The sequence below is a fragment of the Herpailurus yagouaroundi genome, unplaced genomic scaffold (assembly GCF_014898765.1).
Source record: "Herpailurus yagouaroundi ecotype Mexico unplaced genomic scaffold, PumYag 162, whole genome shotgun sequence".
NCBI lineage: Eukaryota > Metazoa > Chordata > Mammalia > Carnivora > Felidae > Herpailurus > Herpailurus yagouaroundi.
The window spans coordinates 70,654,384-70,668,834 of NW_024412403.1; the positions used below are offsets into that span (position 1 = coordinate 70,654,384).

At 42.0% G+C, this 14,451-nt stretch overlaps 1 protein-coding gene across 20 annotated transcripts in view; it reads left to right on the forward strand.

Annotated features, from left to right (window-relative positions):
• Positions 1-14,451, forward strand: part of KALRN (kalirin RhoGEF kinase) — a 673,147-nt gene that overhangs the window by 382,171 nt on the left and 276,525 nt on the right. For all 20 annotated transcript variants that reach the window (XM_040484739.1, XM_040484740.1, XM_040484741.1 and 17 more), the window contains exons 15-16: positions 1,076-1,242; positions 9,070-9,189. In XM_040484739.1, the coding sequence (XP_040340673.1) occupies positions 1,076-1,242; positions 9,070-9,189 (287 nt within the window). The remainder of the gene's footprint in view (positions 1-1,075; positions 1,243-9,069; positions 9,190-14,451) is intronic.

Below are 14,451 nucleotides of genomic sequence, written 5' to 3' on the forward strand. Positions count from 1 at the left end.
TCCCCTCATTCTGTCAGAGTTTTAATAATCCATCCTGAAACACAGATCTGTTTGAGGAAGGCTCCTCTAGTCTGTCTGCTGCTGACGTATAAATAGGAGCACTGGCTTGGTGGAGAGAAAGAGTGTGTGTGTCCACACCTGTCTGTTGGGAGAGGTATATGGAAAAAGTAAGGAAGGTGGAGAGGTGGATGGACAAAGAATGAGCCACAGCTTCTGTGTAGTGAGTATTGACTGGAGGCCCCATCACAGGTCAGATGGTTGGCCGCTTATTAATGCTGGGTGACATATCCATAAATGTTGGGAATGCTTGTCAGTGGCTGCCTGGGCTTACTCATTGCTTTGAATAAGCGGAAGGATGGTGAGCAAACTCTCCTTGTGTGGGCACAACTTTAACATGGTTTTTGTAAATGGATAAGCAGTCAGGACCCATGTGGTACTTCTGGGGTATGTTTATCAGGTGTATTTTCCTGTGTTTGAGAAACAGTATATGACAGCTAGCATGGGCATTTCTAAGAGTTGCCTTTTTAGGGGACCTAAGCTGTTGATTAATAAAATCGCCACTGCCCGGAGACTCGTCAGAACAAACTTGCCATCTAATTATAAATTGCGTCTGACCGGCTAAAAGACTCTGCCTTTGGCAGAAGTTATGGAGAGAGGTTTTGGTTTTGGTTTTTGGTTTTTTTTTTTTTTTTTTGGTTTTGTATTGTATTTCCCAATATGATTGAGAGCCTTGCTTGTGAATATTGTAGGTGTTAGCAAACCCCCAACAGTTCCTACTAGTGCTTTCTTCTCTGGGGATGGACACCCTGAGAACCACCTCTCTGTAACTCCGGCTGATAATAAGCAGCTGATGAAATTCCCAGACAAAGGATCAGATAATCCAAAAGAGGTTGCATGGTTTGAACATCCCAAACAAAGGTTCAATATGACACTGTCTGGTTTCACAGAGGGATGTGTGAAGGCTGGGAGGGTCCTGCTCGCGGCTGTTTCCACATTCAGCTCTCCTCTGCTTACTGAAGGAAATGTCGTCTTTATAGTACTATTTTTATTTGTTTTTACGTGTGTTTTAAATCAGGAATTGAGTTAATCTGTGAGAAAGACATCGATCTGGCAGCCCAGGTACAAGAGCTACTGGAGTTCCTCCATGAGAAGCAGCACGAACTGGAGCTCAACGCAGAGCAGACCCATAAGCGGTTAGAGCAGTGCCTCCAGCTGCGGCACCTGCAGGCCGAGGTCAAACAGGTGAGCCTGGCCCCAACACCTTCCTCCCTTGGTCTGGGCTGCCCACCTGGCCGGGCCCTGCTCCTGGTACGGGGTGAGGCATGCAGAGCCACTGGTGTAACCCAAATGCAGAAAACAGGTGAGTTAAGGAGTGGTCATTTGGTTTTGAAAGTGACGCTGCTATCTGTCTACTGTGTCTACTGGATCTAACGACTAGATCTGATGGCGCAAGCCTCAAACTACAGATGTGTTAGTTTTCTCTCCAACAGTCTCCTGAGACTTCCGGAGCTTTCCCAAGTCGACCTCAGTCACTGAACCTGTTCTCTTCCTTTCTATCCTCAAGCCTGACACACAGCTCATGTGAAATACAAATCCTTCATCAATAAACATAGTCAGGCTTTTGAGCCAGGTTGGTTACCTTGGGGCACCTGCGTGCCTACTGCAACACCTGACGCAGCGTTGAGAGTCACTGAGTGGTAGCAGTTCCCATTGTTCTTTTCTTTTTTTTTTTCTAATTTTTTTTTTCAACGTTTATTTATTTTTGAGACAGGGAGAGACAGAGCATGAACAGGGGAGGGTCAGAGAGAGGGAGACACAGAATCTGAAGCAGGCTCCAGGCTCTGAGCTGTCAGCACAGAGCCCGACGCGGGGCTAGAACTCATGGACCGTGAGATCATGACCTGAGCCGAAGTCGGCCGCTTAACCGACTGAGCCACCCAGGCGCCCCACCCATTGTTCTTTTCAACATGTGTGTGGTTCTTATAAGAAACTTTTTTGCCATATTAAAGTCAATTTAGAAAAAAAAAAGATTTTTTATCTGTATGAGACATTATACTAAACATTTTACCAAGGGACGTACCCAGACCTCTAGGAACCCCTAGGAAAACATAGTAACCAATGACACATTTTAAAAATATTCCATGTTGGGGCACCTGGGTGGCTCAGTCGGTTAAGTGTCCACCTTCAGCTCAGGTCATGATCTCACAGTTTGTGAGTTCGAGCCCCTGCATCGGGCTCTGTGCTGACAGCTCAGAGCCTGGAGCCTGCTTCAGACTCTGTCTCCCTCTTTCTCTGCCCTTCCCCCACTTGTGCTCTGTCTCTCTGTCTCTCTCTGTCTCAAAATTAAAAAATAAACATTAAAAAATAGTAAACTTTTAAAGAATTAAACAAAAATATTACATATTTATATTATGAACAGACTAAATTTTAATTATTAGCATAATGAATGGAGTTTTTTTTATTGAGACAAAGTGGGATTGAAGAAATACAAATATAATAGTTCAATTTGTTGAGTGCTGTGTACCATTTACATCTGTCTCTCCATCAATCCTCCAACCGTTCTCCGAAGCAGATACCATTTCCATTTTACAGATGAGGGCCCCGAAGCCTAGAGAGGTCACCAAACAGTGGTCACACTGATGGAAGAGCATGTTACTACCCTCCACTGCTCCAGGAGGGCTTCCTGGCAGGGTGGGCTCCATGGCACTTTTGTGGGTGTTCCCTGTGCTCCACACTCTTTCAAGCAATCCTGACCCCTGCACCCTGTAGGCAGAGCCCTGCCCAACGTATCCTAAGCAGAGAAACATCTTCCTGCCAAACATTTTTTCTTATGTAGTGTGGCTGCTACACTGTCGTATTTAACTCTATTAATTTAGTATAGGGGACAAAGACACCTTTTTAATTTAATCATTACTGTTCTTTTATATCCAGAGTATTTCTTGTTAATGCCTAGGTCTTAGCTATTATATTGTTATTTATTATAATGCACAAAATTGTCTTCTGTGCTCTGCTTCTCCCGATCAGTGCTCAGCCAGAGCCCGCATATGCTGTGCTAAAGATCTGTCCTCCGTGCAGATGAGATCACTGAGTGCCAAGTAAGGCAGAATCACAGGGCTGCCATCCAGGCTGTTTTCTGTGTAATTACATTGGGACCACTCCTAAATCTCTGGAGAGATGTGTTATTCACAGGAACGTGGTGGAAATCCTAGCAGACCCAGAGCAGTGATGAGTATACAAGTTCTGAAGCTTTTGGTAGTAATGATAGTACTTACTCTTCATATGAGAAATACTTCCTCATTTATAATCTCATTTTTTAAAATAAACTTTTTAAACGTTTATTTATTATTGAGAGACAGAGAGAGACAGAGCATGAACATGGGAGGGGCAGAGAGAGGAGGAGACACAGAATCCAAAGCAGGCTCCAGACTCCGAGCTATCAGCACAGAGCCCAACGCGGGGCTTGAACTCACAAGCCTTGAGATCGTGACCTGAGTCGAAGTCGGACGCTTAACCAACTGAGCCACCCAGGTGCCCCTATAATCTCATTTTAAGAGAAGAGACCCATGGTGAAAAAGGAGTGTCTGTTTATTTCACAGATGGGGAAACTGAGGCGGCATTGGGTTAGTGCTGCCAGGGCCTGTTGACTGCTTAGCTGAAACTTCAGCCCAGCTTCCTTTATCCACAGTTCCACAGTTTGCCTCTCCTGGGCCTCACTCTTGCCCTCGGGCTCCAGGAGAAATAGGAAGCAGCCCTCCAGCAGAACACAGCCTGGGGGTCTTCCTGGCCTTCACAGCACTACATATTAGAGCACAGGCAGGTACGGCCTGTGCCTGGCACAAGGTGCCTGCCTCATCAATCAACACACTCCAACAGGTCATAGGAGTCCTCCGTCGTTCATGCATAGTTGTTCCCATCAGCTGAAGGTGGCGGGAGAGATCATCCAAACAGAGTAACAGGAAAATCATTCCTATTTGACTGTGAAATGAAATATATACTTTTGTTCCTGGTTTTTAATTTTATTGTTTGCTCCAACATTAATAATAGAGCTCACACCCTAATTACGTTTTTCTTGACTGGTATGGAAATGGAAATGAATTTTCATCCTCTAAGTATACATTCTGTGTAGAATGGGGAGTTGGGATGATGATAGGTACTTTATCAAATGGGGAAGTGGGATGTCTATATATGAATAATCCAGGCTTGACTAATATCTGGATACATTCCCATTCAGTATTTCGTGAGTTGGAAGACAAAAAATTCTTCTGCAGCAGCAAATGGCTTCTCCCCACCAGTTGAAGATGACACATATGGGATTGTAGTTCAAAACCATACTGGATTGCTTAAGTCAGACTGCAAGAAACCCACGAAGGCCTTCGGGAAGGACAGAGGTCCTGGGAGGCACCAAGGGATTGCTGCTTAGTTAAGCCACCATGCCTCATTAGGCAGACTTGTTTTCCTTGTCAGCGTAGGGCTCTTTCTTTTGGGAGTCATCTGATCCAGTTTCAGAGAAGGCATTTGTGTTTGATGGAAGTTGGTGGAGCAGGAAATATTGATTTGAAAGCTGTTGACACTTGGAAAGAGGGAGTTAATTTAGATGTCAGTATTGATCAGTGGAGCTAAATTTAGACACCAGCTTGAGAGTTCCCCTTTTGAAAATACTAAAAGAAAAAAAAAAGGAAAGAAAGAAAAAGAAAAAGGACACCTTAACTGAAATGCCATTAATGGGGACGGAAAGGAAGAGACCCACAATGTGCTGTTACACAGCTCTGTCGTTAGAGCTCATAGATGAAAAGTTTAGATTTGGCCATCATAACCTATGGTTATGTAGTTACACCACAATTATATTAAACGTAAGCTTTGAGGAGAGATGATGCTATGGATGTTAGACTGAAAATTATTTTCGAGTATTGAGAACAAATGAAGTTGTTTAATGCAACCTGTGTTCTTTCTGAGGGATTACATAGAACTCTGTATCTTAGATAAATGGCCCAAACACCTCTGGAGAAATGTTGACTGCTTAAGGAAAACCACTCCCCTGATTATAGCCCATGGTCCAGGGCCCTAGACCACTCAAATGCCCCCTTTCTTCTAGAAAAGTGGTTCAGATTACTCTGTAGTCCCACAGCATTCTCTGATTGCTTTCCAGGAAAATCACTACTCTGATAAAGATGACCTCACATTTATTAGATAATCCAAGAAGATTTGAAAAACCTACTCAATGGGCATAAAACTAAGTGAATTTCCATATGTATTACCCCAGAACAGTGCATTTAGCAGAAAATAGGCCAAAATGGATTTGTAAGATATTGGGGCTCTAAGCTATGGGGAAATAAATCATACTTATTTGTCTACTAAAGGCATTGACTTTCATTACTCCTGTGGACCAAATACTGCCCAAAACTTGCTTATGAACAAAAGGGACATTGAAAACAAAGGAGAAACTATGATCCTGTCAAGAGTACTGTGTTCAATTCTGTTCACCACACATAAAGGTAGAAAAGAGTTGGGGTAGACCAAAGGGACAAGTACTGTCCATTTGTTTCAAAATGGAGATAATTAAGAAGACATGGTCATAGTCTATAAAACCAGGAAGGATGATCACATATACAATCTCTTAAATTGTGAATTTCTAGAACTAAGAAGTGCTGGAAATATGACAGGCTCTGAGTTACCATCTGAGGGGTGGGCAATTTTTCCTGCAGTCAGACTTTCAGAAATGACTGTGCCTTGTGATAAGTCATCAGCAACAGCTGGTCTTAGAGTCAGAGGCCTTGAGGGCATCTTCATAGCTTCATTGTGAATGTGACCTAGAGAACCGTATACAAACAGCTTCCCAGCCTGTGTGGTTACAGGGTACAGCTTGCCCCACTGAGATGGCATCATCATTTGTGGACATCCACGTCCAGTTAACCAAATCCAGTCTTCTCACTGGGGTTTACCTGAGCTTTCTTAGCCTGAGGAAGCAGTAAATCCCCATTTTCAGTTTGCCATCTCAGCTCTGACTGAGCTGAATTCTTGGCCAGCTCCTGAGTCCCTGAGCACTGATATGCCTCTGGTCCCTCATTCTTACCCACCTGACTCTCTCTGGTATCCTGTGGTTTGCAGGGCCTCTGAATTTTGAAAGAAGTATGGAATGTTAGGATTCAAAGTGACCCTCAAAGATCATCTAACCTATAGGTAAATCGTTGCCTCAGATAATTGATCAACATAAAATGCTCATGTTTTGGACTACATTTTATGGTTTGCAGAACACTTTTAGGTTACTTCATTTAGTCTTTCTTTGTGACTTAAGCAACCAAAGTGTTACCATTTTGCAGATGAGAAAACCGAGATTCAGAGAGATTAAATGAGGTTTCTGAAATTACACAGGATTAGAAAAACATTTTCTCATTGTTGCTGACAGTATTTCTTCTATTCCCTTGCACTCATTTGGATGCTCATAGAATAAATAACCAATTTTATGAGACAAGAAAATAAAGGACTACAGTAATAGAAAATTATACCAACAAGAGTTGTCACTGATCAGACTACAAAGAATGGTGGTAACAAAACAGCCAAGGGTCCCACATCACATCAGAATTTGCCAGTAAGCTCTACAAATACTGGAACAAAAATTAATAGTCCTAGCCTTTTTTTTTTTCTTCTCACTGTGAGAGGGGTAAATGAAGAATCATAGCATTACCTCGCTTTGCTCTAAAACTAAACATCACCACCTCTACCATCGGCAGGTTTTACATCTTATCAGCCCTGATGTAGAAAGGAAAGGTACTATTATGTTAATTTTGTAGATGAGAAAACTGAGGGTTTTGTGGTTTTTCCAGGTAGTAAAAAAAGCCAGGTGTTCTGACTGCAGACTTTGTGTTTTTTCTTCACTATCCCAGTCCTACTTCGAGGACTGACTCAGGTATAAGAATCAGTCCCACCCCTGAACCTAAGCCATGGATATAAACATGCATTTTTATCTTCCTAAAATCAAAATTCCCACTCTGGTGACCTGACATGCCTTTATAAACAGCATTTGGAAGATCAAAATGAGTAAGAATATCAAGGATATGGCATGACTTAATGAATGACGCAGAGACTGGAGCCTATAATATCTAAATGGAAACCTAGTAAATGGAGATCCCCATCACCACAGCTATAATTGATGTTTCCAGTTGGCTGAAACTAGAAGGTAACATATGCCAGCAAGACTCAGGAGGCCCAGAGGGAGTCAAATTGCCCCTCAAACGTTGATTTGTGATGCACACAGAGTAAATGTTTCTCTGACACCCTCCAATGAATCTTGAACTAAGCAAAATGCAATAAAGCATGGCAGAAGGACTTGCATAGTTCAAAAGTATATATTGTGAGTTCCATTTTCCAAAGAGCTGAAGCTTTTGGCCATGCAATCCATGTATGCATGTACCCAAACTCACAGGCGGCTTTAGGAAATCATTAGCACCTCTAGCCAGCCAGCCACAGTACCCCACTGGCATCAGACATTTCCCACATACACACTCTGAGCAGTATTCCTGCGACTAATTGCTTTACAGATTTGGCATCTCATCCACAATCTGCCAGACTGGCCATGAGTTAGCATCTCAATCAAAATAGCCCAGCTTCCACAGGATTTTTGCCCTAGTGTTATCCATGTACAATATGTCATCAGTCATTTTCTGCCCAAGGAGGAAATTTGAGAACTGCCTATGAGGATTGTGGAATAGGGGAGCCCAGGCTTAGTATTTTTCTAACTGTTGAGCATGAAGAAGTTGAGAGGGGGAAAAAAGTCTGCAAAAATCTGAAACAGATTGTGGTATCTTCTCCTTTGCCTTAAAGTAACAGATGGATGATATGTACTGATCTTGAAATTTCAGAAGAATTTTTATTTCCTCTCCAAGCAGGCTCTTAGACTCCCTAATAAAGAAAGTATTTGGCAATTTTCTGGTGACAAGATGCAAGGTAGATTTTTAAGGCCTGATTCTTCCAGTGTGATGATTTGCTTGACTCGATCTTAGCTGGAGAATTGCCACGTGTCCATTTCACCTAGGACTGTCTAGACAGTGTCAGCTCTTTCTCCTTCTATTCTAATTTTTTTTTTCTTTTCAACGTTTTTATTTATTTTTGGGACAGAGAGAGACAGAGCATGAACGGGGGAGGGGCAGAGAGAGAGGGAGACACAGAATCGGAAACAGGCTCCAGGCTCTGAGCCATCAGCCCAGAGCCTGACGCGGGGCTCGAACTCACAGACCGCGAGATCGTGACCTGGCTGAAGTCGGACGCTTAACCGACTGCGCCACCCAGGCGCCCCTATTCTAATATTCCATAACTGAATTCTCTTTCTCCAGTACTAATTAAGGTCACCTAGAAATTTTACTTAGCCTAGCCATTGTCTCTAGATAATATAAATCAATTAAAACTTCCTCTCCCCTTGCCTTTTTTTTTTTTTTTTTAATGATCCAGTGTATGGATTATTTATGCTGTTTTACTTGTTTTCTTTCTCCCTCCTCTTTCCTTTGGGTCATTGACCTGTCAAAGCTCAGACTTGTCTACTTTTAACTATTTTGCAAGGCATAAGAGGTTGGACCCACTTGTTCAGGTGTGATTTGGGTATTGTCTATACAATAGATAATTATTCCCTTTTTCAAAAACATTACTGCATACTCACCACCTGCAAGGCACTGTGCTAGGCACTGTGTGAGACAAAGCATGACATGTATATTGCCCTAGTCTTCCAGAAGTTTACGTTTGGGGGGACAGAGTATGGTGGGATGTTGAACTTCAGAAGTGTACATACAATACAAGTAGATAATGTTTAAATTAAGTGGCTGAGGAAATTGGGACAGAGGGGTAATAATGGTAGAGTAGAATAAATGTATCTAAGAATGAGGTTGATACTTACAATAAGAACCTTATGGCACGTGGCGCCAGGTAAGATTGCAGAGATGAGCATTATCCAGAGCCTTCCTGTCCTCTCTCCAAGTGTGGTCAGAAAATAGCAGGGTCTGACTGAAGGACCAGTCAGAGAAAGCAAGAGCTCTGGGGACGTTGCAAAGGCCATTCACCTGTGTTCTTGTCCTGACTCCCTAGGTCCTGGGATGGATCCGCAATGGGGAGTCAATGCTCAATGCCAGCCTGGTCAATGCCAGCTCTTTGTCTGAAGCAGAGCAGCTGCAGAGGGAGCACGAGCAGTTCCAACTGGCAATCGAGGTAACACCCAAATCTGACTACACTGTCCTCCCTTCCCCATTCTGCTCTGCACTTCAGGCAAGATGATTCCTCAAGATGTGGGCATTTCTTTAGGTAGTGAAGCCTTAACTCTTTCTGGTTAAATGGTCCAGGTAGCTCCCTATTATGCAGGAATTGATGGAGAAGCAAATGCAAGGGTTCATCACCCCCAAGGAGTCCTAGTATGAGAAGACAAGTATTCACACCACAAATGTGCATCTTGGTTACCCATTGGTACCTTTCACCTTAAGGCCCCGGGTACACTGAGCTTTTTGTACATCATGGACTATACACCATGTGAGACTGGTAAAGCCAAAAGTTAGAAGTCCGTTTGAAGATCACTCAGAATTGAAGATAGACAAGTACAAAAGTCATTTGTACATTAGTATTCCATTTTAAAACCTTTGATTCCTAGGTAATATTTAGATTTTCTTGTCAGATTCTGCCTCTTACCAAGAACAATGAGCACTGGAGCAGGTTGCACCAGATAGTTTGCTTCACTGAGAGTAGCTGTTTGATAGGTCACATTTCAAGAATAAACTGAAACCAGAAGTTCACCAGCCAAGACTTGTCTTAAAGACTATTTTAAAATAAAATTTCCTCTTACAACAATCTGATATAAATTTTTTCATCTTGCTTTAAATAATACCTTTAATTATCCTTTCTACTAGAACATTCTCCTTCCCAAAGAGACTTGAGCTGATTGCCTTAGAGTGGTGTGGGGGAAAGAGTAGGAAATGGGACATGGGAACTATATTAAAAATAAGTTCAGCACCAACGGGAACAGAGAGAAACCTTGAAAGACATCCATTACTTGTGGTTCAGTATAAACGTCAACCCACTTTTGAGTGAATAAGAAATGCAAAGGTATTATCTTTTACTAAAAAAAAATGATTGTTAATGAGAATTTTACACAATAATGATAAAATTTTAGCTGTTCATGCCCATACTTATATCTTTAATACAGTAATCATAGATAGCCTGCTATCTTCGTAGGAACCAGTACTAGTCGTAGTTTACTGTCTGGGATTTGAGATTTTAAAATAGGCTATATATTGCACACACAGTGTGGGCAAATAATTTTCTAAGGAGGAACTAAGGAGAGAAGAGAGGTTTTATTATCATCAGCTGCCTCTTTCCCTTTTACTGGCATGCCCAAATATGAAAGTTGTTAAGACCTATTCACTGTCAAGGAAAAATCAGGATTGGGGTTACAATTGAAAATCAGGCACACAGTGGTCAAAGCCCCATAGAGAGTCAGCATGAAGGGAACAGAGGTTGGGCAGACTAGGGGCATGGCATGGAGCTGTGAGAGTGCTAGACAGAGAGAAGACCATTGTTGGCCACACCTCCTCCTTGTTTATCTCAGCTGTGGAGGTTTACCTGCCCTATCAGGTAATTAAATTCTCTGTTCCATAAGCAAATGTTGGGCAAGTAAAACCAAGTGTCATGATGTACTTGAGCATTTCAGTGAGCTAGTGGAAAACTGGGTAAATGCATCAGCTCTGCTAGTGAAGTGACTAAATCCCACGACCTGCATATGCAGTATGTATTAATTTGCAATGGTGCTGTCGCACCCTTACAGAATAGAAGCTCACTAAGCATGTAAGTTTCTTAATTACATGGGTGCAACTTGATCAAATATTCTTGGAATTGATATTGAGATATAGGCCCCTGTGGAGTATATGTCTATAGTCTGAAGAGGAGATAGCAGAGCAGATAGGATTTCTGGAAGATCATGGGAGTGGAGGGTAGGCAGGGTCTGTCGCATAGTTAACATAATGAACTTCCAATTTGCTCCTTCTCCAGGGAGCCTGTGCTTCTCCCTAAACGTGTTGGTTTAGACCATGTTCTGCATCAAGGGGAAAATATGCCAAGGAAGATTGAAGCAGTTTGAAAGGGGATCTGACTAGCCTGGTTTGGCTTGGCCCACTTTGATGGTATTACTGAGGCCTTTCCAAGTAATGGCTGATAGAGAACATAATTTGACTTCTTGGACCCTGAGAAAAAATCCTATGTTCCAGAAGGGAAAACAAAATAAGTGTGGGTAGGATGATCATATAATTTATTGTTAAAACTGAGACACTTCTGAGAGGGAAGAAGGGAATTATTAGTAATTAAGCTAGAAAAAATAGGCATATACTAACACTATCATGGGCAGACTAGAATGTCTGCTTACCGTAGCTTGGGTGGATTTATGGGTTTTAAGGTTTTGGTCTCCCCGAAGAAGGTCAGAGTTTTTACTGGAAGTACCTGGGTTTCAGGAAAACAGAACAGTTAAGAACAAAGACCAGAACAAAGCACCCAAAGTATAGATTTATCAACAGACCCAAGTTATTGTTTGTTAGTATGCAAAATGTTATGGCTGATGGGGTTTCAAGAGCTGTGAATATCATAGAGATAAGCTCGATTTTGAAATCTATTTTATTTGAAATCCTCTTATGCATTTTAAGTATGAGCATTATGGCAGAAAAAGTAGTTAAAACTGGGTAATAAATTCAATTGATTTGGTTCAATTTTCTTCCATGTACTCCTATTTTACATCATATATTAACATCCTTGGTAATCCATGTCTTAAAGATATAATATTCAATAGGATTACATAGTAGAGAGTAGAAGTACATGCAAAATAATGACTCAGGCGTATCAAAGCAAGATTATGTCGTGTGCATAAGAGTTTGTCATTTTGGAAATTAAAGGGGATGGAGTTCCAAGGACTATCAGATATAATGAGTTTCATAATAAGGAAGAGGATTTATTACATAGCCTAAATTATAGGACAATTAGAGTTATTCCTTCACTCTCAGAGAAAAAGACATAATGATGGGATTTTGATGACAATTACATGCTGATTTCATATATTGAGAAGCCAGTTAATTATCATAATCACTAATGTTCATTTGGTGAACCCTTCCTCCGAGTGAAGCACTGTAGATGCCATTCTAATTGCTAGAGATAAAACAGTCTGGTGTGATATGGTGGGAATGAACATAGGAATAGTCAAACCTGAATCTTATTCCTGGTCTCATCACTTCCTTGGCTGTACATTTTTGGGAAAGTCATTCAACCGGCCTGAGCCTCATTTTTTTTTTTATTTGTAAAATAGGAATAATAATACCCACCTTATAGTGGTGTCATAAGAAAGAACAAATATACATAAGCACAGTGCTTGGTACAGCATATACCCTTGGATAAATGACAGTTATTAAAGTGATTTTTAAAGCAGTCATTGCTTTGAGAGTTTCACAGTCTAAGGAGAACCAGCCAAATATTAGATGATTCAGAAGAGAGTAGTTTTTAGTGAGTCCAGCTGTCCAAAAAGATTTTTGTATTCAGTTAAAAAAAATTAATTTTAATATAGTTAACATACAGTGTTATATTAGTTTCAGATGTACAATATAGTGATTCAACCATTCTAAACATTACCCAGTGTTCATGATGATAAGTGTACTCTTAATCCCCATCACCTATTTTACCCATTCCCCGCTGACCTCCCCTGTGGTTAGGATCTTCCTATCCAACCGTCTTCCCCAGAAGTCCCCAAAAGACATTTTTTTAAGTTTACTCATTTATTTTGAGAGTGAGAGAGAGTGAGAGTGGAGGAAGAGCAGAGAGAGAGGGAGAGAGAGAGAATCCCAAGCAGGTTCTGCACTGTCAGCACAGAGCCAGATGCAGGGCTCGAACTCACAAACCATGAGCCACCCAGGCACACCCCCTTCCCCCCAAAAACAGCTCAGATTTGAGCTGAGTCTCAAAGTACTACTGTACCATAAGTGGGAGAGAAGAAGGGATGTTCATTAAAAGGCAGGAAGAATGAAGGTAGCGAAAATTAAAAAGTGCATAGTGTGTTTTCAGAGGGTTTTTGTAAGGAGGTAGTAGATGATAGTGTTACAGACTACATTGGGAGGAGACTTTAATGACATCTTTTAAGTTTGGACTTAATTTCACAGCAGTAGGGGAACCACTGAAGGCTTTTGAGTTGAGAGAAGGGAATGATATTCTAGCATCAAATTAGAGTTTCAGAGCCGGAAGAACATTAGAAGTCACTTCATCCAAGAACTTCCTATTACAGGAAATCAAATTTATCTGTATGAAATGTGAAGGATGGGTTTGATGGATTAGAAATGGAAGGCAAGGAGACTAGCACTGGAACCACCACAGCAGTCTAGGCATGACGTGGGCTAGACCAGTCAAGGATGTTGTTCCTTGAGGAACAAGTCAAGGATGATGTCACTATTGGAACCCCAGGTGACAACAAGGAGGGCAGATGGTAGACTGCTGTCGGAAGATGCTTTCAGAGGAAGGAGTTTCATTTTAGATGCGGAACCTGAGAAGATCTCTAGGAGGAAGGTGGTGGCTCTGGCAGGGCAGTCAAGCCGTTTGCATTCACTGGCGAGCATTCCTCCGCTCTCCAGGAAGACCATTCATTTCTTTTACTAAGAATGCATCTTTGTCAGTGGCTAACATGGGGCAGGCAGCTAAATTAACTGAACCAGTGCTGCTGACCTGGAGGGAGAAGCGTGACAGGCAGCTCAAGACAATTAAAGATGAGGGTCAGATGTAGGGCGAGAGATGGATACTGAGAGTCATCTACAAAGAGGAAATAATAGCAGCCATGGGAATAAATAAGAGCTCTGCAGAAGTGAAGGAAAACCGTGAGAATGCACTTTGGGATACCCCTCTATTTAGGAGACAGGAAAAGAAAATGGTGCCGATAAGTAAAACAGAGAAAGAAGTCGGGGATTTATAAAGGATCATTTCTGCCCCTTAGTTTACTCTTTCTAGCCATGTTCAGCATTTAGGAACTCCAATTCTGATGTGGTCATCATGACTGAGGGCTGCTTTAGTGGCAAAGCAAGGGAATAAAGGAGTCTAGGTTGCTGGAGGCTGTCGTGCTAACATAGCTCACACTGAGTACAGATTTCAGAACAGGGAAGGGAAGCCAGGAGATGGTTGACAGACTAGGGAAAATCAACAGGACTATGCAAACTGCCCTCTGGGATGAGGGTGAAGGGGAAGCAGTGGTGTAGAGGAGAAAAGGAGGGAGGTTGTACTCACACAGGGAGTGCTGAATGGATCAGCTCTTGGGGACTGTCCTTGCACGGCTGCCCAAGAAGGGCAGAAGTAGTTCTGGAGTACGTTACTGGGCTGCTAGCTGTCCCTTTTTACTGGAAGCTGAGCTGTACTTTCTTAAACATGCAGAAGCCAAATTACCACTATGCCATGGAGTTGAAATCATCCCAA